The sequence below is a fragment of the Mus musculus genome, chromosome 2 (assembly GCF_000001635.26).
Source record: "Mus musculus strain C57BL/6J chromosome 2, GRCm38.p6 C57BL/6J".
Lineage (NCBI taxonomy): Eukaryota > Metazoa > Chordata > Mammalia > Rodentia > Muridae > Mus > Mus musculus.
In genome coordinates, this window is record NC_000068.7 from 65929060 (window position 1) to 65954354 (window position 25295).

Below are 25295 nucleotides of genomic sequence, written 5' to 3' on the forward strand. Positions count from 1 at the left end.
TGTATTTGCCACCGGATAATTATTGATGTTTTTGAGTCAAAAGCTTTCAAATACCAATTCAAGTCAGGCAGCCTATCAACCAAATAGTCCATAAAATATATGGAATTTTAAATCAAATTCCATCAGCCATGTAGGTTTTGTATGTCTGTCTGTCTGTCTGTTTGTTTGTCTGAAGATCTGTAATTGATTTTCAAGTTTTGAGACTTTAGTTATGGAAAGCTGGTGTGGATGTACTCAGACATACATAGTATATGTGTATTGAAACAGTATCAAAGCTGCCAAAGGTTCCCATAAATGTCGAGAAATCATCTCTGGAAGGACTTGTTAGCATTAAAATCAGATGAGGTAAACCATATGCCCCACTGAGGTAAGCTGTCTAAAATAAGTTACTGCGGTTTTAAGAATTAGTAAGAGCCATCTGTTCTTTAACTTGGGATCTTTGTTGTTCATTGTAGTCAGCTGTTCTAGGAATGTGTTGCCTTTTGAGGAGATAAATTAATCACCTACCTCATTTATGTACTTCAGTAAAGAGAGTCTAAGCCTCTCATCCTCCGAATCAAAAACAATTGGTCTCTATTTGTATTCACATGTTGTATCTTTTAGTGATGGGAATTTTACTGGAAGAAATTTTGAGGGAATCAGCCTCTGGCCTTTTAGTGGGGGTTGGGGGAACCAAGAAAAGAAATAGTTGCAATTGAAAGGTTAAAAATGTGTGGTCAATTGGTTCATTAGATTGGATGGTATTTATAAATAGTACTTTCAGAAACACAAGGTAGGAAATGGCTTGAGCAAGTTTTTTGTTGTTGGTGGTAGTGGTTTTTTATATATATATATATAAACTCTTATTTAAAATAAAATCTAGTTCTCCCCTTTTAAATGGCTGTCGAATCATTTTCAATAATAAAATCTAGTATGGGGATTTCCCTAATCGCGCTTCATTAATGTCTTAGGGCAAGTCCCTTATCTGCTGTTTTCTTCCTTCTCGTAGAGTCAGCTGATAAAAATATCCATAGACACAGTGAAGTCAGAAGCAAGGCTGGCTTGCTCAGACAGAGCTCCATGTGATCACATATAGGCAGCCTGGCTGAGGCTGATGCCGTGCAGCAAGCAGTAGGTAATGAGTCTTTGTGCGAGGGAAGCTCTTGTCTCGGAACAATAAAGCATATGGTACCAGCAATAAAACACGGGGCCGGGAAATGTAAGAAGATTCCACTGAACCAGGAAGAACGATGCCTTCCGTGATGCTGACACATACTGTAAAATGATAATCAATTTATTTTGGATTCTAATGAATAAAGACTGCCAGGACTCGACTACAGCTGTTTGAACAGGTCGGTGATTTTTTTATAAATCCCCCCCAACACTTCCTGGTATTTGATTGCATTTAAATTAGGTTGGGCTGATGGGTGTTTTTGCCTTAAACAAAAACTTTGAAAGGTATTTCAAATGGAAATAGGAAAGGTGCACTTGAAGTGACCCAGCAAGATTCAATTTTTGATGGAGTCAAATAAACAGAAATGCTGATATTATTATTTTAAACTGAAAAGTTGTTTATCTATTTAAAAATGTATAGGTCGGAAAATTTTAATTTAGTAATAGCTAATATTTGGTGTATGCGGAAATACATAAAGCCAAGTGACTAATAAATTGCAGGTATAAAAAAAGCTTCACTTTTTTGTATGAAAAAATTCTATATTACCTTAGTTTGTATTTCTTATAGAAGATACTTGATTCAGACTTTACCGATATTTTTCACTATCCTGTAAGGGTATTTAGGTAAAATGTCTAATATTTTTCAATAAAAAAATTTAAATGAAAAATGTCAATAATGTTACTTAAAGGTATTTTGTACTTTATTAAGATGCTAGTAATTATTTGCCTTCTATTTTCCATATTATGATTCTTCCCAGAAATGGAAAACATTTATAAAACCTTTTATATTATAGATGTTAGTTATTAACATATGAAGAAAAAGAAATTAGCTTAATTTTAAGAAAATGACTGGGTCAACCCTATGATGATCAGAATTCCTACTGGTTCAATATTTCAGAAAAGGAAAATATGTCTTTGTGGATATTTATAAAATATATACATACGTAATATTTACCTGCAAATAAGTAGCTCTTGAGTTTATGAGTAATACAGAAGTTTGTATTGCAAATAGATTGCTGAGATAGGAAATCAAAGCCAAGATAACAAATAATAAATAGCTCACCGCTCAAATTCATTGGGAAAGAAAGACAGGCATTTCTATGAGGTGACTCTTCGAATTTAAATACGCAGTCTAACTTTGCTCTACGTTTTCACTGCTCTACCCTTTAAAGGCATCCTGGGACGTAAAATCTTTACAATTAATTTTTGGGTACCATTTTAGATGATGATCTCTAAGGCACTTGGGCACATTTAACATTTTTCAAGACTACTGAAATGACTGCATCTAATGTGTAGAGTGCCTAATGTAAATGGATGTCTGTAAGTTGTTGTTTAAACCACCACAACAAAAACATCCCATATGTCTGATTACGCATACGATACATATTCCACTTTAAAAAAAAAAAAAGAGCTATGTCTCCAAAACAAGAGAAGTTAATGACAATTTTAAATTGGCCTTCCTCACGTATTTAAATGAAGTATTTGACTATTTGGGTTTCCTTGGTTACCAGAGTCGCTGCAGACAGCTTCTTATGGTGGGGGAGGCCGTAAACAAGTAACGCAAGGCTGAAACAACCGCTAAAATCTTTTATCCGTTAATGGACATAGCGGGTGCGATGTTGACAGCCTGGTGAAGCATGCCCACTCCCCACTGCGGGTCCGGGTGCTCCAGGATGCAGGTACCCTGGGCGAACTGCAGCTCCACAATTCCTTACCCAGCATTCCGCTTTGGCTGCTGGAGCACTGCCTGAACCTTATGCAAATGAGAGCAGCACAGGCTTTGACTGCAGAAGAGGAGGGGGCAGAAGGGAGTTCAGAGGTCACGGGGCTGGCTGAAAGCTGGATCAGTTGCCTGAAAAAAAAAAATGTATCCTGGGCTTCTGCAGCCGTGTTTTGCAGCAGTTAAAGGAAGTGTGCTTTATTTCTGAAGATTTTACAGCGTGTGCCGTGTGCCGTAGTCATTTAAAGTGCATGCAGGTACGATGACATTTCCTGATGCGCCTGATTTTATTTCTGTTAAAGACACTGATGGTGATTGGTTATTTAAATTCACTGTGGCAATTGGCAGGCTGTTGCTGGTTTTCAAGCTGTCCTTTGCTAGTTTCCTCTTCTTCTTCTGATTATTATTCATTTTTCCCTCCTGCTTCACTATTTTTGGGGTTTTTTTTGTTCTGACTGAGTATTTCATGAGAGAAACAGTTGGGTCTAGGTTCCTAAATAATTTCCCCTTTTGGGTATGTGTTGATTTTGAAAATCTACCTGGTTGAAATATCTAGATAAATATTAAAACAAATCTTTAAGTAAATTATGATTTTTTTTTACATTTTTAAAGATATATATTTTAAAGATGTACTGAGTTCCAGCCAAAGATTTTTGTGAGGTATGTGGGATTAAATAATGGAATTCTTTTGTTTGTAGCTGAAAAGCACTATAAGGATAATTTTAAGAAGTTACGTTTTTATATTAGGCTGGGGTTTGGTTTGGAGAATTTTTGTTCTCGGTTGCATTGTTGAAAATATTACTAGAGAAGCGATTATTTATTTTTTGCTTTAAACTCCTTCAATACCTTTGGTTTTTTTAAATTGTTATTAAATGTCTTTGAATTTTTTCAGACAGTGTAAAATTTTACATCTCCAACTTCCTATGACTTTTTCTTTCAGTTAAATCAGGATTCTAAAGAGATCCTTGTAAATCTCATAGCAGGATGAAGACTCCCTCCCTCAACTAATATCACACTTCTGTAGAATGTGTGATTACATCATAGTAAATCCATCCTACAGTAAAAAAGTGTGTACTCACACTCATTGTTCACACGGCTTTTTTTAATTTTCACATCAAGTAAACTGAGACAGCACAATTCAACTGTTTACCCACATCACTAAAGAAATATAAATGCAACAATTCAGTAGCTTCAATGTTAATGAGAAAAGTATGTTATTTTCATTGGCATTGACTGTGCATCTGCCTGCATTACAGATTGTGTGTGTGTGTGTGTGTGTGTGTGTGTGTGTGTGTGTGTTTTAGAGAGGATGAAGGTACAAAATAGGCATTTAGTCATGAGATTACTGCTTTATGGGTCTGTATTTATTGACGTTTTAAAATGAAATTTATTAAGCTTACATGTAAGAAACTAGTACACAGTAGAAAGATTTAATTACCTTCTTTACACTTAGAACAGGGAGTCACTTTATTATAATGATTGAAATGGGGGCAGTTCGGCAACAGCATCTTTCCTCTGAAATGAAGAGCCGTTGGAGGGGAGGAGACCAAAGCAGAAGTGTGTGGACATTTAATCAGTGAAGGACAGTTATTTCAAATATTTATGACATTCCTTGGTAGTGGTTATTCATTGCCAGGCTCAACTCTATCACTCTTTGGGGACACTATGACATTTATTCAGGACACTAAGTTGAGTTTATGAGGTAGAATTTGTGTTTTGTGTTTTTAAGACTGCAAAAAAATTCAGGGTTTTCTTTTTTTCTGAACACTTCTTGTGACACTCTCAGTGACTTAAGCTACAGGAAATATATTTTAGATAAATTATTTCTCTTTATTGTTGTTGGATAGAAAATGCTGGTCTCTAATTTCAGCATTGTTTGCAGATATTTATGAAAATTGCTAAACATTCCATGTATACATGTATGTATTCTATGTACTATAGTGCACATTATATCTCTATTATAATATATTATATATATTATGCAATCAAGAAGCTGAACAGAATTCTTTATACTGTTATATTTAATTCATAATTTTAAAAAACACTTCTGTTCACTTATATAGTGCCAGTAGTTTGTGCCTGCTCACCCCATGTGTGTGCTAGGCATAAAAAAGAAATGAGGTTAATATTAATATAGGCAGTACAATACTTTTTAACTTTGGACATGTAGCAGCTACCAGTGAGCATATTTTGAATATAAAAATAAAAACACAGTGTGGGCAAAGAAATAGAGCCCAGGAAGAGTCTTAGAGAAAACATGATAATAGATATGTATGGAATAAAGAGAATTGTTGTGCTTCTGTGAGCCACAAGAGAGCTATTTATGTCCTGAAGCTAATTTATGGCTTTGACTATCCTGGGTAATTTATGTCTCAATGCAAATTCACTCCAAACTTTGAAGTCTTTTTGCATTGGCTTAATCCATCCTACATCCATACAGATCCCAGCAGCTTGAATGAAGTATGCTCATGTTCTGGGTTTCTAAACATATATAGAAAAAGTATCTTTCTGTAAATATAATTCAAATTAACCTCGAGGAGTAAAAGTAAATACCGTGATCCAAATGCAAACTCTCGAGGGCAGATAGGCAGCAGGCACAAAGAAACACTGCTATATCTGACTTCAAAGAAATCTTTGGGGATTTTGTTGTTTTTTGTTTTTTTTTTTTTTTGTTTTTTGTTTTTTTTTTTTTAAACCAAATTTCCTACCTTCTGATTCCAAGCTTGTTGTTGTCATCATTTGAAACTAGAGACCACATTGTAGGCTTGGAAACAATTTCAGGGCAAACAGACTCAGTTTATGAGCATGGAGCAGAGTCTGAAATCTACAAATGACTATTGTCATTTCCAAATGGAGTGTGTAGGTTTTCAGTTTTATTACCACTGTATTGTCAGTCTCCTGAACTTCTGTAGCCTACAAGATAGGAGGAACAAAGTGACTTTTAACACCAATAGGGAACCGTTGAAAATTGTTACTGTGTATCCAAAGCAACCACATTATTTTAACATGGCAGTTCTTAAGAAGCAATCAAAGCAGGAGATTGCCTTTTGATTGCTTCTACTAGGATTTAAATAAAATTGAATCATTTTTGTTGAAAAATAAAAGCTCAATGCAATTATGAAGTGATTTTAAGGGTCTTATTAGAACTATGGCAATATTATAGTGATGTCTTATGCAGATGGAGATGATCACAACATAAAGACTATTTTCCAAACAGCAGAAGTATATAACTCTCAGGGTCAGTTTTTAATGCTAATAACTTTCGTGGAAACAAACATAATACACATTATTCTGCCTTGTTGATTAAAGTGGAAATCAGTATTTTCTTCCTGGTAGCAGAGCCACTAATTCACCCTTTATCTTTTAAAAAAATGATTTGCCTACTGTGAGAAACATAAATGTAGCCTGACTGTCCTTCAGCACAGAGTAAGGTCTTAGTAGTACACGCTTGTCATAGACACACTTTTTATGCTTTTAAGGATATTATTGTTTTCTTTTTACTTGCTTAATTTTTATTTGAAACATGATAATTATTCCATAAGAAAACTATTCAAAATTGAATTTTCTAATCCATCTGATCAATTTCTTCACGATTTTACATTAAGCTCTCAATCACAGAGACTTTGCTGAGCAAGGAAAGGAAATTAACACGTCACCATACTCACACATCTGATATACTGATCCTTATAAACACACACACTCATATGAGTGTGCTCACAGGTACACACACTTGCACACATGAGCATGCATGCACATGCACACATACACACACATGCACAGGAGTGTGACAACATGCACACTAATATACATGAGTGTGCCACAGGTATACACACATGCACACACATGCATACACATGTACACACACACATAGGAGTGTGACAACATGCACACATACACACTCATATACATGAGTGTGCCCACAGGTACACACACATGCACGCACACACACATACATGTACATACACACACAAACACACATAGGAGTGTGATAACATACACACACACACACACACACACACACACACTCATATAAATGAGTATGCCCACAGGTGCACACATATGCACAAACACACATACACATGTACACACACACACACACATACACACAGAGGAGTGTGACAACATGCACACACACTCGCACAGGGGAGTGTGCACACATATGCACACATACACATGCACACACAAAATTTGTTTTTATCTTGTCCTCAGAGTACTCACTTGAACTTGAAATAAATGAGAAATTACTCCTGTTTTTATAAGAAGACTGCCATATTAGACGATTGACAATAATTTGGCAGTGCTTTATATCTAATAGGGAAATGAGAACTCTTAAGCACATTATAAAAATAGGCCCACTTTTAGTGTCATTCACTAATGATTAGAGCCACATACGCCTCTTTAGTTTTAGGAACTGTATTCTCCAAGTATGGTGGTGCGTTCACAGACGCCTTACCAATGGGACAGTGGAAGTAGCTTTGCCTCCAGGCAAGCTTAGGAATCCTCACAGGCATTGAGTTGTCCTTACACATGTTCATGGTTCACATTGTTCCCAGGCCCAGGGAGCATATGATAGCATTGCATGATCCTGTACATTTGAAAACATACTACAGGTAAAGCAGAATATGGGTTATGGTACTTAATACCACTTTTGTAAATATGTAAATACACTCTGAAGAACTGTGTAAATCTGAAGGAATGTTGATTTCCTGAGTTTAGTTTGCCAAGAAATGTTTTATGAATGAGAACAAGCCTGGTGGTGGTGGCACACACCTTTAATCCCAGCACTCAGAAGCAGAGGTGGGCAGATCTCTGAGTTCAAGGCCAGCCTGGTCTATAGAGCAAGTTCTAGGACAGCCGGGGATATACAGAAAAACCTTGTCTTGAAAGGGGCTGGGAGGACAAGGATACAGTATCTGGAAATAGTTCTGTACGTTATAGGCTTTTCTCTCTCTCTCTTTCTTACTTTATTTGGTTGGTTTTGATTTTTAAAAAGTACAGCCTAGAGTGTCCCAAACTCACTATGTAGCTCAGGCTGGCCTAGAGTCTTTGGAGGTCCTTCTGTTTCAGTCTCAGTGTCCCAAATGCTGGAATTACAGCTGTGCACCGCCACGCCCAGTTTCTAATCTGCTTTTCAACATCAACATTTGAACGGGACCAAGAAGTCCAGCTTTAAAATCTGAGTGGTTTGTTTAAAGCAAGAACAGGTAAATGCAGGAAAACCCAAAACATGTTTAGAAAATACAGTATCTAATACTGCATTCTGTGACCTTACTAGGTAAGTGTTTTTCTTATATTGTTGGTTTTATGTGATTTCAGTCCCATATCATGGGATGGGCAGAGGCTGAACAAGAATGCAGCTAAGAGTGTAGATTCAAGTGCCAACCTTGATGCCATCTCTGCAACTATTACTGACCATTTCCCAAAGCAAAAAAAAAAAAAAAAAAAAAAATGTTCTGAATCTCCACTGAAAGTCAACCTAAGTCGCACTAAGAGCTAATGCCTTGAGTTCTAAGGAGACAGTAGAGGGAGCAGCCATCATGGCTATTGGGGCTCAAATGACACGTGATTTTGTAGATACTTCAAATCTCCAAAGGTCTGCAGGTGTGCTGAAACCATGTGTAGAGCTATTTTTATAACCTTTACAGGTTTCCCCATTTTTTCCTTTGCTTTGTGTATGCAGTTAAGGTGTTACTTTCTCACCTTGGCTCCATTCAGATATGTCCACTGCATCTGAAGACTTGGAAATTCATTCATTATTTTTAGTACAGACAGAGCTTGGCACATCTTAAGTTTCACCTGATGACACAGGAGTACTAATTTGTTTGCTCAGTGAAATGACCTATATGTCACAGGCTCGTTGCGATTTTAAATGTCTCATGAATTGTAATGTTGCTTAAGCATTGCTGGAATTGATTGAATCGCAGAGGTCTTCAAATGAGATTCAGAAAATTCATCTACATTATTTTATTGTAAATAACTTTAGTAGGATGGCTAGAAGTGCCTTTTCTGATCAACTCTGTTTCTTTGGAACTGGTTTTTTGGGGGGGAGGGGCGGAGTCACAAACCTCAGTTTTCATCTTTGAAAAGATACTGATGACTGTGGTGTGACTTGTGTGTGACTTGTGGTTGTCTTCATGGACCCGTTTTAACTGGTACTGGTCAGACATTTAGTTAAATATAAAAACCCAGGTATTGAATCTTACCACATAGATTACATGTGTTAATTGCTGCCCAATGCAATGTCAGCTTCAGGTTGAATGCCAGTTGTTCTTTGTTTTAGAGGATAAATAGCCATGTCTTGCCTAGGGTGGTGATTCGTTTTAAAGAATGTGCGAAGTTATTTTTCTTACAAATCCTAAGTTTTGAAATTTCCTCTTTTCTGTGCCGCGTGGATGGGTGTGGTTGTGAAGCGTGGTCTTGTTGCTCTCTCATGCCCTTTGCAGGATGCTTTATGAGGAAAATGGTGCTGTGGATTTTACGTTCTTTTCCTTCACACTAACCTGATGGTTCCTCCAAGGAAAACATTACCAGAGCTCCTAAGTACCCTTCAGCTACACTGCTTAGTCTGTTTCATTATTCAGTCAGAAACTTTCTACAGACAGAGAAAACTTCAAGTGCTAAGTAGGAGAGACAGGGTTAGATTTTATGGCCACTGTAATAGTGATTCCTCCATGTCTGCATAGTCCTTTTATTCTTTTTAATGCGTTTAGTCTCCTCAGTGGTTCAAGACATTACGCTAAGTACTGGTTTTTAAGTCCTAATAGCAAGCATAGAAAATAACATTTCCATTGTCTTCACTTGAGACTTTTTTCTGTTAGGATGGGAAAATGAGCATGTAACAGGCTGATGAGCATTTTCAACAGGTTTAGAAGCCTCTTATTTTCTTAATTGGTTTTCTCTCCCCTCGCTAATGAGAAAAACAAACAAAACAAAACAAAACAAACAAACAAAACCCACCGAACACCCTAAAAATTGGCCTTGGAGAAAGTGTTTTGACTCTTAGACTGGCATGTAATCAATTTAACTACTTTTCCAAATAACAGACGGTCAGTTATTAAGGGCAAAGCCTTTAAAAAGCCACGGTCTGGCTTTCCTGCAGAAATGCCAACCCCAATGGCACATCAAAGCACATAGCAGCATGGGGGAGCCTCTAAGGTGTGTCCCAGGCCCAGCCAGAAAAAATTCCTTTGTTGTTCAACAAAACAAGTCGATTTAGTCATTCAGTTTGTGCATTGAGGAGGAAGAGACTGTGCAGAGGTAGGTAGCACTTCTTACTCAGAGGCCACAGTCTTTGTCACTTAGCTGCAAGCCATGGAGGAGACTACCCTAGAGTCTCTTACTAATGTTGTCATACCCCTTATTTTGATAGACGTGGAAACCACACTTGGCAAGAAGCACTTTTAAAATTATACCACTTGTTAGTATCTGACCCAGATATGATAGTATGCGTCCTGAGCAAGCACTGGAATACATATTAGTCCGTGGCAACTTGTACATTCAAATATGATCCAGCATCAGGTGAGCCCAGCAGTTGTAATAGTGTCAGACTCACTCAGGTCACACCAGTGCAGAGCAGCCATTTAAACCCAGTTTGCTACAGGTCAAGAAATATTTTTCAGAGAACAATAGGCTCTATCGTAAAATTTTGACCTAAGGGTCTATAGAGACATCTGAAAACTTGGTATCCTTTATTAAAGCTATGTGGTAGGGTTTGAGGAAAAAGGGTACAAGTCACCTATTAGCTTTGTACTGAATACTCAGTGAATTCTCATTAGAACTACTATGTTTGAAACAGGGCAATATAGCCATCTTTTAGGAAAGGCAGATGTTTGGGGAAATATACTCCAACCTAGAACATCCCTGTCACCCAGTCACAAACTTATAGGTTGATAGACTGATAGACACCAGTTTGGGTAGTTGTTTAAGAATGCTGTGGGGCAGAAGGGAGAACAATGAAATTGCAAGGGATATTCTGAGAGATACTTCGGGCTCTTTTCATGCATGCCAGAGAACATGAGGCTGTAGTGCTAGGGGGTAGCCCAGTGTACAGCACTTGCTTCGCACACTGAAGCACTACATTTGATCCCTAGCTCCTCCTCCAAAACAAGGCAGCTCAGAGCTTGTGTTTTAACTTGGGTAACCCACTCATCTGGGAAAGCAAATGGGGCCAATGGATCCTCAAAGTTCTTTTGACTCTGCGAACGAATGTGCTCAAATGAGCCATCCCTCCAGGTTCTTTATTCACCAAAGTGGAGGGGAAGATAGCTAATAACCAGAGAAGAGCTTCCTAAACTCAGATCCCATAAACAGATGCCATATATGTTTGTGCTTTTGTACACTTTTCCTCTGGGGGGAGAGGGAAGGGTCGATTGCTTCTGTCTCCTTAAACTTCAAATTATCAGATGGCAAAAAATGTTGATATTCACTGCATAAGAATGAAGATAAAAATCTTTAACTCAAAGTCACAGACGTCTCCAACTCGGGGGATTCATACATCACTGGGGAAATCCCACAGTCATTTCTTCCAACAAAAATATTTATTAGGCAGGATTGCTGCCAGGGTTCTTGGCTTCCACAGACACCTGGACAAGAGAGGCGTTGGCTGACTTCTGTTTCTCCCACTGGCAACCCACCAGCAGCATTTTTCACATTGGTAGTGCCCCACAGAAACACCTACAGGGCTTCACCTTGCGAAATCTGTGCCAAATCCTGCTCCTCTTGGCAGCAAAGGAGCTGCTTTCTTGCCAAATGGGCTTAGGCAGAACTGGCCCTAGTATTGGGGACGAAGATACTTTCACTTTCTTAGGGAAAAATATACATCTTCTCACTACGTATAGACTGATACATCTCCAAGATGTCCTCATGCTTTCATAGTGTTCACTGATTCATGGCCTGGAATGGCAGCATATCTACTGGTAAAACCGATATGTTGTTCTTGAAGAAGCATTCCGCATGCGCATATGTGTGCTTTCTCACTTTCAATAAAGCCTCATGTGCTGTCGTCACCTCACTGAAGTTTATTGGAAAAGTAGAAAAGGGCATGATGCAGACATACTCTGAGTTCTAAACCCAGATTACTAAAAATCCTTAACTAAGTAGCTAATTGTGTGTCTCATAGCACACAGCACAAGAAATTCGAATATCCTTCATCTTTCCCTAATCCTTTATGCAACTGTGTTGCCTTACATTTTCCTAGTTTACAGATGTTGTACTTTTAAAAGGAACAGCAACAACAACAAAACCTTGAAGAAGATGGGAAGAAATATTGTTAAGCAGTAGGCACAAAACATAAATAAAACAAACACAGATACACAGAGCTTCTCCACTGTGTTCACAACATAGAAGCATCCATAGAGGATGTATTAAAACCAAAATGTATTGAAGAAGTGGTTTTACCTTGTAGGGATCTCAGATCTGCACACCACTTATGCAAGAGTATGAGAGTCTGGTAAATAGGGAAAAGCAAGAAATGAAGGAAAAAAATTGTTAAGATGCAAACAAAGAAAATCTCCGAATGAAAGGCTTTGAAAAGAAGCACAAAGAACTTTGCAGTAATTTCATTTTAGAAGGACAACTGATTAAATAATGATGGTTTTATTTAACAGAAACTGAGGACTTTTGTCATTGTTTTTATTAATATGATCCTGTCAGGGTAGAACATCAGAAATTAAACATAGCTTAAAAAATTAAGCATGGAAAGGATTTCATACAAACTAGCATTTAAAAAATTATCCATATATTTAGGAACATTTGATTAAGAATTGATTGCCCCAAAGAATAAAGGTAATGTATAATATGAAATTTCTGAGTCCTCTTTTCTTTAATGTTACATCAAACCTTCCCACTGTCAACTGGATGACCAAGAACTGGGGTCCAGTGGGCAGCTTGGCTGCTGATGTGTCCTTGTGCCTCATGAGACTCCTTCCAGAGCTTGGCCCACCTTCTCTCAAAAAGGAGCCTCTCTCCAGTGTGTACACTGTGTCTGCGGTGGCTCTCAACTCACTCTTTGAACTTGGTGAGGCAACCAGAAGAAACCGTAAACATCACCTCCCATCCTGGGTCAAGTTAAAGGACAGAAATCTTGTGTATAAGACTTCATCCAGACCCTGGTATTTTCTGTACCAATGAAGTAAATCAAGCAAGCATTCTCATATGATCAAGTTCATTGAAAAAGAACTTGGTTGTAGTGTCTAAGCATTTTGAATTTGTTAAAGAATTTGTTAAAAGAATGAAAAAAAATCCAATCATGATTGTTTTATTCTTTGACAAGTCCTGACACACCACACACACACACACTTACACACACACACACACACACACACACACACACACACACCTTGCAATGCCCTCATTTACACACTGTAAAGCAGATATTATAACTGGCTTTCTCAATACTGCTGCATAAAAAAGAAAGAGGATTTCTTTTACTAATCTTACGTTACTTTCCCTTTTAAATTGTTTACAGAATTATTAGTACAGAGATTAACCCTTCCCCAGGCAAACATGAACAAGGAGTTTCTAGATGGCTTCTATTGTTTCTGGGGAAATGTTCTCTAAATATTAACCATGTGCCTATCACTTTCATGCAGTAAGGACTGACTAGGTGACATGAACCTATTGTTCCTGGTACACTGCCTCTCTGTCTATGAGAAAGAGCTCGCACCATAAAGCAACGTTTCTCAATATGTGGGTCTCGCCTGCTTTGAGGTCAAACAACCCTTTCACAGGGTTGGCATATCAGATATCCTACATATCAGGTATTTACACTATGAATTAGAGCAATGGCAAATTTACAGTAATGAAGTAACAACAAAATAAATTTATGGTTGGAGGTCACCACACATGAGGAACAGTATTGCAACGTCCTGGTATTAGAGAGGTTGAGAACCAATGCTATAAAGAAACAGTTGCAAGGCCAGTGTTACTTGAAAGGTTTCCTCCTTCCGTGGCCATCGGGCTTGACTGCCCTTGACTGACCAGTCCCACTCAACATCTTCATTTTCCCCATTGTTCAGTGAATTTGTGATTCAGCCTAGTGAGCTGGCTTTCTTTCTTTCTTTTTTTTTTTTTCCCGATGGATTTTCATCTGGTATAGCTCCTGTTTCCTGTTTCAATATTTTTTTTTTGATTACACATTAAGCTTACTTCCTTATCAGGAGCAATTAGGATTGTCAGATTAAAATGTAGACTGTTCAGTTAAGTTGAATTTCATATAAGCAAAAAAATAATAATTTAGCCATAAATATGCTTGAAATGTCATCCATTTCTTTTTTTTCTTTCTGAAATTCAAATAGAACTGGATGAAGTACATTTTTATTTACTCAATCTAGCAATTTAAAATTTTAAAGTGACACATTTGCAGATCGCATAACCTGATCTTCATTTGAATGGGGACTATTTATTTATCGTTAAGATATATTCTGTTCCTTTCCTCTGGTCTTCCCATTCTCTTACGAAAGTAAATCAGAAATATATTAAAGGAAATAACACTTTTTCATCATCATTATTGCAGAGTGTTTTTTTCATCAATGTGTTCAGAGATGTCCAAGCAATGCTTATATCTAATACAATATGAAATAAATACTTACACATGATCAGGCCTATCACAGCAATTCCCTAGTCCCTGGTACCAAGTTCTGTCTTACTTTGGGTTTCCATTGCAGCGAAGAGACACCTTGACCAAAGCAACTCTTATAAAGAAAACATTTACTTGGGGTTGGCTCATAGTTTCAGAGGTTCAGTCCATTATCATCATGGCAGGAAGTATGGCAGCTCCTGTAGGAGTTGAGAGTTCTGCATCTTGATCCAAAAGGAACCAGGAGAAACTCTCTTAGACAATGGGCAGCGCTGGAGCACAGGATCTGAAAGCCCACCCCCAAAGTGACACGCTTCAACAAGGCCATAGCTCCTAATAGTGCCACTTCCCATCGACCAAGCATATTCAAACCACCACACTTATGTAACTTAAGAATAGCATGTTAGCAAGCATGGTTGTTAATGCTTTAACATAAAGTAGTTCTTAATTAGATTTGGCAACAAAAATAAGGAGTTGTTGCTGGAAGTGGTAGCACGGCACTTTGACTACAGCAGTTGGGAAACAAAGGCAGGTGGATCTGTGAGTTCCAAGCCAGCCTGGTCTAATGGTTCCAGGTCAGCCAAGGCTATCCAGTGAGACCTTGTGTCAAAGATGAGAAGGTGTAGATAAAAAGAATGGAATCCTAGGCTAAGAATCTGGCCACGTAAATTCCAGGAGTTTTTTGATAAATGAAAAGAAATAAGATGAACCTTTCTCAGATAGCAAAGGACTCAGGCTTTGAAATGAACTAGCATTCCACAAGCCCCAGGAAAGATCCTCTGGAGTAGCCTGTTCATCAAGAAATTGTCTGACTAGCAGGCAAAGATACCTGAAACCAGGAGAGAACAAAAATTAGCCAGTTTTTTAGAATATTGAATTGAAGCTGTGAGACTGCAGACAAGTTGCTAGCCATGGACGGCAACAGGAAAGCTTAGCAAAAATATCAAAGACTTAATGCTCTGTTCTCTCTGTGTCTTCCATTTTGGTTTTCTGTGTCTCATCTTACAGTGTGTGAACCAGTCCAGGATTTTTCAGAAGTGTGACCTGTTTGTGTTCAGCTTATCATTGTCTCACGTATTACTCTTACACGGGAGGGACATTTTTATGCCAGTTTCATCTAATTTTGATATTCGTTTAATCAAACATGCCAGCTGTTAGTCAGAGGACATGGAACAGTGAGTCCTGTGAGCGTTTGTTCTTCTTCCTGGAGCTTCCAGTCCTTGAGGCAAGCAGACATGACAGAGTAACTAAGGCTTCGAAGTCACGGGATTTCATTCAGAGTCTGCACATGTATCCACTGTAGACCTGTTACATAGAAGGTACCGTAGATCACCAGTAAGGAAAACAAAGAACCTCCCTTGTATCTGTTATCAGAGGGTGTGACAATCAGAAACAAACATGGAAATAGACAAGCACCTGCTATAGAAAGTAGTAAATGTATAGAAAGAGATGAAAAAAGTAATTAGAAGGACAATTAACCAAAATAGCCTAGAGTTCAGAGAAATACCAGGATTAATTCTGAACCATCCAGAGCTGATGTATCAGCAAAGTCAGAGGCTCAAAATCAATGACAAAGCTGGCCAAGCTATATTGTTGAGACATTTGAAAGGCATTGGGGGATTTGAACTTCAAAAATGACTTGAAGTCACTTTGGAGTTTTAAACTACAAACGGGTGCAATGACTTTTGTATTTTTAATTTCTCATTCTCCCTGTGACTAGAAAAACATCCAAGACAATCAACAGTGGATGGGACAGGGGAATGATGGGGCATTTGTCCTAGTCTACGACTGTGCCTGTGACTATCATGTTTCCTGAACTGGGCAGTGAGAGCTGAGGAAAGATGCTACATCCAGGCTTAGCACTCCACCTTCTTAACATTCAAATATGTCAATGCCTGCCCAACTTTACTTTGGGCGTTCATTCTGTATAAAGCCTATTTAAAATGTTCACACCGGGCAGATAATGCAGCAATCTGGCAGGTAGTGCATTGTAATAATAACATCTTCCTAAATCCCTGCACTTTCCTTTCCTAATAAGATGAGGAAGATGACTGCATATCGAGTTGCCACTCCACTATTAAATGTGCTAGAGTCTATATATCAAAAGGCAGAGGACCATTTGTCCTTCATATTTCATTAGCATATTTCGACACATGCATATAGTGAGATAAGACAGATATCTTGCTTTTCACTGTTGCAGGGGCAAGCTGGGTCCTCAACCAGTTCTACAGGTCTGTGTAGTACATAGGTTGTTCCACTAAGCAACACCCTCTGTGTGTTGTCCAGCTGAGGCCCTCTTGGTTCTCAAGATCTAGACAGAAATCACATCCAGTCTTTGACTCCATTAATTCTGTTCTTGTCCCAGATGAACTAATGAAGGAAGGTAAAGATTTCAATTTTCATCTGATCAACAATTCCTCCTTGAAGGACTGAGAGAGGGAGAGAGGAGCCCCAGGTAGCCACCTACATGATGTGTGATGTTTGTGCCTAGCTCCTGGTTGATAGATTTTCTGTTCCTCATTCATTAGAAATACATCCTGCTTAAGGAAGCTATGGATTTAAGTGAAGGAAGCAAAGAGCTATGCTTTAATGGCTTCCATGGCAATGTCTTGTTACAGAAATGTATGTCTTCACCGAAGGTATCTGTAGTGGCTATTCCTGGTTGTCAACTTGACTATATTTGGAATGAACTACAATCCAGAATTGGAAGGCTCACCAGTGACCCTTATCTAGAGACTTGGAGATCCTTATCTGGATCTTGGTTTGGAGATCTTGAGCCATAGTGGCTATGGATTCCAGAAGATTGAATCTCCAAGTTTAAGGAACACACCTTTAATCTGGGCTACACCTTTCATCTGGGATTAAAGGTGTGGTGGAACACACCTTTAATCTGGGCTACACCTTCTGCTGGAGACAATATAAAGACATTGGAAGAAGGGAGTCTAGCTCTTGCTCTTGCTCCTTCGCCTGCTTGCTGTGTGAGACTGAGTAACTGCTAGATCCTTGGACTTCCATTCACAGCTGCGACTGAACAATTGTTGGGAATTGGGCTGCCGACTGTAAGTCATCAATCAATTCCTTTACTATCTAGAGACTATCCATAAGTTCTGTGACTCTAGAGAACCCTGACTAATACAGTATCCATCTTGTATTATTTTGTGGCTTGGAGTCTCTCCCCATTGAATTACTTTGCATCTTGCTTGAAGTGAAATCACTTTAAAATTTATATCTTGTCCTACTTTTATTTCAAGACTCTCCTTAAAATATCTTTTTTCTCCTCTTTGCTGGCTCTAATATGCATGAACATTTTATGCATTTCACACCCTTTAAAACGAAGAAAATAATAAGCTAATCTGAATACTTGTAAAATGAGAGTAGAACGGAGATTTTATTCTCAGGAGAACGTATAGTGATATATTTTCCTGGGCTCATGAGCTATCCCCATAATTAAAACAGAATAATGCAGAAGATGGACGTTAACAAAACAGACTGGGACTTAATTTGGGGGATATTTTGCTATTTGATGAAGCTCGAAGCTCGTCAAAAGGAACCCCCTTTTTTTTAATTTTTCACTACACAACTCAATGTGTAAAGCATAAACATATCAGTTACTCAATACATGCCTAGAAGGAATGAATTGAAACCAAGAACAAAGACATGATACATGGAATATTACATTTGATTCTACTAAGTCACACCATAGTGTCCAGGGAATTGACTAGAAAATGATGAGCCTTGGGTTGTGTCCAACAGATTCATAGAGAGTAAATTCCAAGATGGAAGGTTCTGGAATTGAAACTGAAAATTTGGCAAGGGTTTCCCTATTTGGGAATGTATCAGAGGTACCTGTTTGGTGCTTCACAAAAGACTCTAATCCCTGGGTCTTTTTGACTTGGAAACCGAAATGCTGCATTTCTAAGCATCCCTTTCCCAGGTTACATTGCTGCTATGGGTTCAGGTAGTACGCTTTGAGAACTCTCAAATCAGACTGGGGAGAGCTGGCTGAGCCCAGGGGGATCTGAACAGGCTGCTCACTCTGTGATCTGCACCGGCAAGGGATGCTTTTTAGATATTTCTGAGGGAAGTTCTGATATCCTGTAACTGAGTGGTTTTGGAATCGTTTTAAGGGACTTGTTCTCTCTTGATCTACTGGACTGACAGCTATGCTCTGGCAGGGAGGACTTACAATGAGAGTTCAGATTAACTGGCAGGAATGAGATAGAATGCATAGAATCAACTTGCAATACTTTCAGCAGAGTTAACTTAATTTCTCAAAGTGAGATTGTGTGAAAATTGTCTGAGCTATTTTATGTGTAGTTTATTCACTAAAATATCTGCCTTAGAGGTTAGTTACTGTGAAGAAATACCATAACCAAGGCAACTCTTCTAAGGGAGAGCACTTAATTGGGGCTGACTTAAAGATTCGTTATCATCAAGGCAGGAGCATGGCAGAATCTAGGCAGGCATGGCTCTGGAGGGACTGAGAGTTTTACATCTTGTTCTGAAGGCAAAAAGGAGAAGACTGGCTCCCAGGCACCTTGGATGAGGGTCTTCAAGCCGATGCCCACAGTGACACACCTATTCCAATGGGGTCACACCTACTCCCAACAAGGCCATACCTCCTTATGGTGCCACACCCTGGGCCAAGTGTATTCAAACCACCACACTATCATTATATTGAGAAGAAAGTTGGTGTCATTTAGCTGGTTGTTGAGGTAAAATAGGACCGAGGAGGCATAGGCAGTCACTCAGAGAAAAGAAAACACATTCACACAAAACAAATGGCTTAGAAGGAAACAAGTTAGTACAATCCCCAACTGAAGGTGGAATTAGGGAATTTCTGGAAAGATAGAAGGAGCTTCAACAGCCAGGTAGCATGGGGACAAAAGTTCATCTTGCATCAGTATAAAAATGGAAACCACCTAAATTTAAGAATTGATTTCATATGCTTCATTATGCGTTGCTAACTAGGTTCCTTAAATTTGAAAATTTCTAAATATAAAATTTTTACATCCCACTTGCAGTGTTTCTTCTAGAGGGATTTTGCATGGCACAGTAATCATTTCAGATTTGGTGACGGTCGGGGGCGGGGAGGGGGGGACCTTGCCATTTGTATTTGGTTCTTCACAGAATTTCATGGACTCAAATGGATTTTCTTATTTTGTCAACAAAAAGACTAATGGTACTGCATTAAGCTGAGTTATTTCTTAACGACATTGGAAAACTATAGAAATGCTGGTCTAACTGAAGTGTCAAGGACTTCTGTTAATTTTCAGCCTTTTGTTTTTTTTTTTTTCTAACTTGAAATAGAAAAATGAATCTGCTTTGTGGTATGTTCAAGGGGCAGCTACAGCCCAGCTCACACATTTAAAGTCACGGAAAACTGATTGCAAACATTGGCTACATCATCGACAGTCAGAACTCAATGCTCCGTTGCTCATTCCCACTCCAGGTACATGTGACAACGCCGCAGCTATGAGTGGAATTTTAAAGAGGAAGTTCGAAGATGTGGACGCCTCCTCACCATGCTCCTCTGCTCGGGAATCGGATGATGAAGTCTCCAGCAGCGAAAGTGCTGACAGCGGGGATAGCGTCAATCCATCCACCTCAAATCACTTCACCCGTGAGTACTGGAACCCCCCAGTGAGCCGACTCGACTCTCAGGTTCTGCGGGAAGGGGTTGGTGGCAGTAATCATCATGTAGCATTGGTCATTTTTATTTTTACCTTTATGGCTAGATGTGTGTTTTTAAATTTTTACAATCAGCCAAATAGAAGAACGGAGTAAAAATGAAGTCGTTTTGAGGCACCTCAGTGGGTCCCGTTATTTAGGAAGAGTTGGCAGTGCTTGATTTGGTCCTTTCAGCCCATTGAGTCTGTGAAAGTAGGCATTTTGTTCCTCTGACTCTTTAAGGAAGCATAAAGCACACTGGACATAGATGAGATGTACGGGATAACGAATAAACTGGAGTTAGGAAGACAATGTGTCTTCCCCAAACCGAAATGACCTGGGAGAAATATGAAAGGCTGCGTTTTGCATTTGCTGGTGGAAAGGACTGGCAGTGATAAGAGACTTTCTGATCAGCCACTCACTGAGGAGGGACAGAAGTCAAGCTCTCCTCCCGGGGGGTGGCCCCTCCACAGTTATTTCTCTGAGTGACACAGTCCACCAAGGGAAAGATAAGAATGCATGTCACGTCTTCAATTTCTTTCTCCACCACCTAGTCACATTAGTCATTCCTACCAGGGACAGTAATGTGAGGTCTAACGGATGTGAAATTTTCTAATGATCGCACAACCTAAGTTCAAGAAACTGACTTGAAACAGCTATATAAGCTAGGTGCTTATGTTCCTAAAGCGGGGAGAGAGAATGACAAAAGGCAAGGACAGCGTTGCTGTGGTGTGTAGGGCAACTGAGCACATGCGTGATGTTAGGAGGCGAGCTTGTGCTTTCGATTTGAAAGCAGACGTATGTTGGCTTTTTGGGTTTTATACCAGTGATAAGGGCGACATCATCTCTATCAAGCAAGTGTGGTGATCCGCATGAAAGGGCTCAGTAAAATGTCAATATCACGCGGACGTTGTATTATGGATCATGATATTACCGAACCTTTACTAGATACTGGCTAACTGTATTGCTAACTACACTGAGAGTCTGAAGTTTAAGTAGTTCTCAACCTTCCTAATGCTGCAACTCTCTGATACTGTTCATGTTGTGATGGTGCTAACCATAAAATTGTTCTATTGCTGTTTCCTAGCTGCAGTTTTGCTACTGTTAGGACTCATAATACAAATATATTTGAAGATAGAGGTTTGCCAGAGTGGTCGAGACCCACAGGTTGAGAAATGCTGGTCTAAGACTGGAGATTAGCTGTGTGCACATGTCTCAAGGTGTAGTTTTGATCTTTCCCATTATTTCAGCTCCTTCATCATACAATATTGCAAATATCACCTTTAAAATAATATGGGTTGTGAGTTACAAAAAATTTAATAGACAGATTATATCTTTGTATATAAAGATATATAAAGTTACTATGTTCTCTGGATTCATTTATAATAGTGTTCAATTCCAGAAAAACCCTTATGGAGGTCTTTTTAAGAGATGAAATGAACTAGGTGGTGGTAGTGCACACTTTTAATCCCAGCATGCAGAAGGCAGAGGCAGGAGGATTTCTGAGTTTAAGGCTGGCCTGGTCTACAGAAGGAGTTCAAGGATTATACTGAGAGACCCTGTCTTGAAACACAAAACAAGACAAAACAAAACAGAAAAAGAAGTGAAATTTTATATATATATATATATATATATATATATATATATATATATATATATACACATATATGTGTGTGTGTGTGTAAATAAATATCTTCATAAATAAATATCTTCATAAATAAGTTAATTATAGTAGGATATTTTTGAAAAGAAGGCATAACATTGTATACTCATTCCAGTTATGAAATTATCATTCAAAACAATATTATTATTTTTTACCCCTATGGTGCTTTACCTAGGAAAGTATACAAAATCCTGGTCTTGTCTGTGCTAGAAATTAATATGAAGAAAATGAGTGTTATCAGATGCAAAAAGGGGAATTTTAATAAACATTCATACAATTAATTTTTAAAATGAAGCAATTTAAACTCTTTTCATGACATGACAAAGTATATTATATATTGATTAAATAAAAAATTTAAAAATGCTGAAATAATGAATTTGCATACTATAAAACATTTGGCAAGACTGTTGTGTGCTTTGAAGGTTTAGGGAAAAATTTCACATTGGAAAACATTTACATATTTAATGATATTAAAATATCAAACTTATCTGTTATAAAATATAAAAGTAAAAAATGAAGCAATTTATATTAGAAACATATATTTAATAAGGTATATGATTATTCTCTAGAGTTTAAAAGCATATCTATAAATAAATATTTTTGAGACCCAGTCTGAAGTATTCAAGGCTAGCCTCCAATTTGCTATGTAGCAGAAGGAAATGGTACTGAAAGCCTGGTCCTCCTGACTTTACTTTCTAAGGGGTGTAATTATGTCTCCATGCCCTGTGCATGTTACCTTAGGGACTGAACCCAGGGCTTTGTGTATGCCAGGCAGGCGCTCTACCAAATGAGACACCATTCTGCTCCACCCTCATCTACTTAACTTTTTTGAGATGCAAGCTAAGGCATGCCACAAAGATAATCCATACTAGAAAACACAATTAATTCGTAAGTAAAGCATTTAACAATCATAGTAATAAAAGTAGATTAACGTACTTACACACATATTATTAAAATGAAATCATAAAGAGTTCACCGCTATGAAGTGAGTATTCCTCCCGCTAATAGAAAATAGTATACCAAAAATCTGGGATTAGCCACAGTATACGTTGTCGGTGCACATGTTGCCTTAATGACTGTGAAATTCAGAAAGTACTTTGTCAGTATAAAAACCATTCAAATATTTCTGGTTCTGTATTCAGAAAATATATGTGAAAGGAGAAACATCAAGAGCAATAGAAAATTGTGTTGGCGTTTGATTGTAGTGTGAGAAGGCGGGAGGGGGAGGGAGAAAGCAAGGTCAGAGTGGGAGAGTGATTCATTACATTACAGTAACCCATTAATGAAGTTATTTTCATGATAGTTATAAAGACTACACCGTATGTAGAACACTTATGAGATTCTGGGAAGAAAGGCAGAAGACAGAATTTTCTTTATACTAACAGGGGAATCCTATACATGCTCAAAAGCAAAGACTGGTTCATTGACTTGAAAATTGGAAACAATTTGATTTGTTGAAAGATTAGGATGATGGATGGGATTTATAGCCACGAATTTTTATTTCTGTTACTGTCATAATGCATTCCCAAGAGATATGTTTCAAAGTTGTGCTGCAAAAAAAACCAACCCCCCCCAAAAAAAACCCAATAAATTTGTATTGATGTATGCAGAACAGTGGGATGAAGTTGCAGGAGGAATCAAGCTGGACAATATCACAGCCAAGTCACAAAGTCTCTCTCTCTCTCTCTCTCTCTCTCTCTCTCTCTCTCTCTCTCTCTCTTTCTCTCTGTGTGTATGTGTGTCTGTCTGTCTGTCTGTCTTTCTCAGTTTCTCTGTGTGTGTCTCTGACTCTCTCTGACTCTGTGTGTGTGTGTGTATGTCTCTCTCTTTCTGTCTCTCTTTCTCTGTCTCTCTCTGTGTCTCTAACTCTGTCTGTCTGTCTGTCTGTCTCTCCGTGTGTGTGTGTGTGTGTGTGTGTGTGTGATTTATGTTCAGGAGCCTAGTAGGGCCAGAAAAAGGTCCTTGATCACTTGAAGGTGGCGTTGAAGGTGGTTGTGAACTGCTCTGGTGGGTGCTGTCCTCTGGAAGAGCAGCAAATGCTCTTACCTGCTGAACCATTATTCCAACCTCACAAATTCTAAGTTTTAAAGGCAATTTGGTTATCGATTGGATTACAGTGGCCTTTCCAGAGATAGTAGTCTGTTTTACTCCCTGCCTTCCTATTATGGGCGAGCTGGGGGAGGGGATGTGTTGTAGGAGATAGTGAAGAATCAATTACAATGCTTCCACCTAAAATATAAAAGACAAGAGCATGTCAACCTATTCGAGAGCGCTAGTTAAAACTTTTGTTCCTTTCTTTTTAAATGTATTTTAAGGCTGAATACAGGGGCATCCAAGCTCTTTGAAAACAGGCAGCTAGATCTTGGTGAGTTTCAGGCCAGCTTGGCCTACATATATAGACTTCCAGGCCAGCCAGCGCTACAAAGGGAAAAAAAAATCCATAATAATAATTAAAATTATTTGCTACTCTAGAAATTGATGTGTAACAATTTAGAAAATACACATACATATATTTTACTATTTCAATTAGATTAGACAGATGTTCATTAGCAATATCTTCTTGATGGTAATCTCTGATTATAATCTTTTGAATATTTACTAATGAATCCCTGTGCCCCTAACTTGCTTTCCTACAATCGAAAATGAAGACAGCAGCCCTTCTTGAAATAAGGAATTTTTAAAACCATTAAACCTTTGCGGCAATGTGAAGCAATTTACATTCACAGTGAGATTCTGAAATTGTGGTTTCCCCTTATATAAATCTCAGTCATCCTGGCTTTATCCTTTCAATTTAAATGAGTGGGTGTACTCATCGCAGGGTAGCCACCAGCACACTGTATGTTACAGCATTTTGTTGTTTTTGCAAATATAGAAATTAATAAGATTGGTTGGTACATGTCAGCCGCCGTGGTAATGCAAAATGTCATACTATTCTAAGCCTCCTGTTCAGGCATTTCAATTTGTAGCATACCCCATTATGATAATAACAGCTTCAAAATGTAAATTAGGGAGAATATGATGGCTTTTCCCTTGAACTTCTAAATTTTGCTAGGCAACCAGCACACTTACCAGTGTTCAACCAAGGTCGTAGTTTGTACTCTCCTTGGAATAGAAGCAGCAGATTCCATAGGACCGAGGGACGCTTTGTTTCTCCACATCCCTGTGGCTCCTCAGCCAGTCATTCTGTCAAAAGGAGAGCTTCAGGGAAAAGACAGGAATGATATTTTTCCCCTGCCCTCTGAAGGCTCTTGTCACGTCGCATAAATAACGAGAAGCTGTGTGGTGAAACACGGTCCCTAAAGGAACACGTCTCCTGCAGCAGTGTGCATACCAGAGACAGATAAACGCATACCGTACAGGACTTGAAATGCAAAGGGGGTCAAAGGATGGCCTCTCAACACTGCACATGGGAGCGGGTAGTGAATGCCTCTCCCCATTGCTAACGTTTTCCGAGTCACAGACGGCTTCCATACAGTTGAGTTCCTTTAACGTGCAGAAATTGCTATGCAATCCGG

General features: G+C 38.5%; 1 protein-coding gene across 10 annotated transcripts in view; it reads left to right on the top strand.

Moving 5' to 3' along the window:
* Positions 1-25295, top strand: part of Csrnp3 (cysteine-serine-rich nuclear protein 3) — a 191331-nt gene that overhangs the window by 83776 nt on the left and 82260 nt on the right. For 8 of the 10 annotated variants that reach the window (XM_030252233.1, XM_030252234.1, XM_030252235.1 and 5 more), the window contains one exon: positions 19900-20070. In XM_030252233.1, the coding sequence (XP_030108093.1) occupies positions 19900-20070 (171 nt within the window). Of the gene's footprint in view, positions 1-988; positions 1332-2805; positions 3130-19899; positions 20071-25295 lie in introns of those variants that run through there. The other 2 variants (XM_030252236.1, NM_001290665.1) reach the window with 2 other exon arrangements.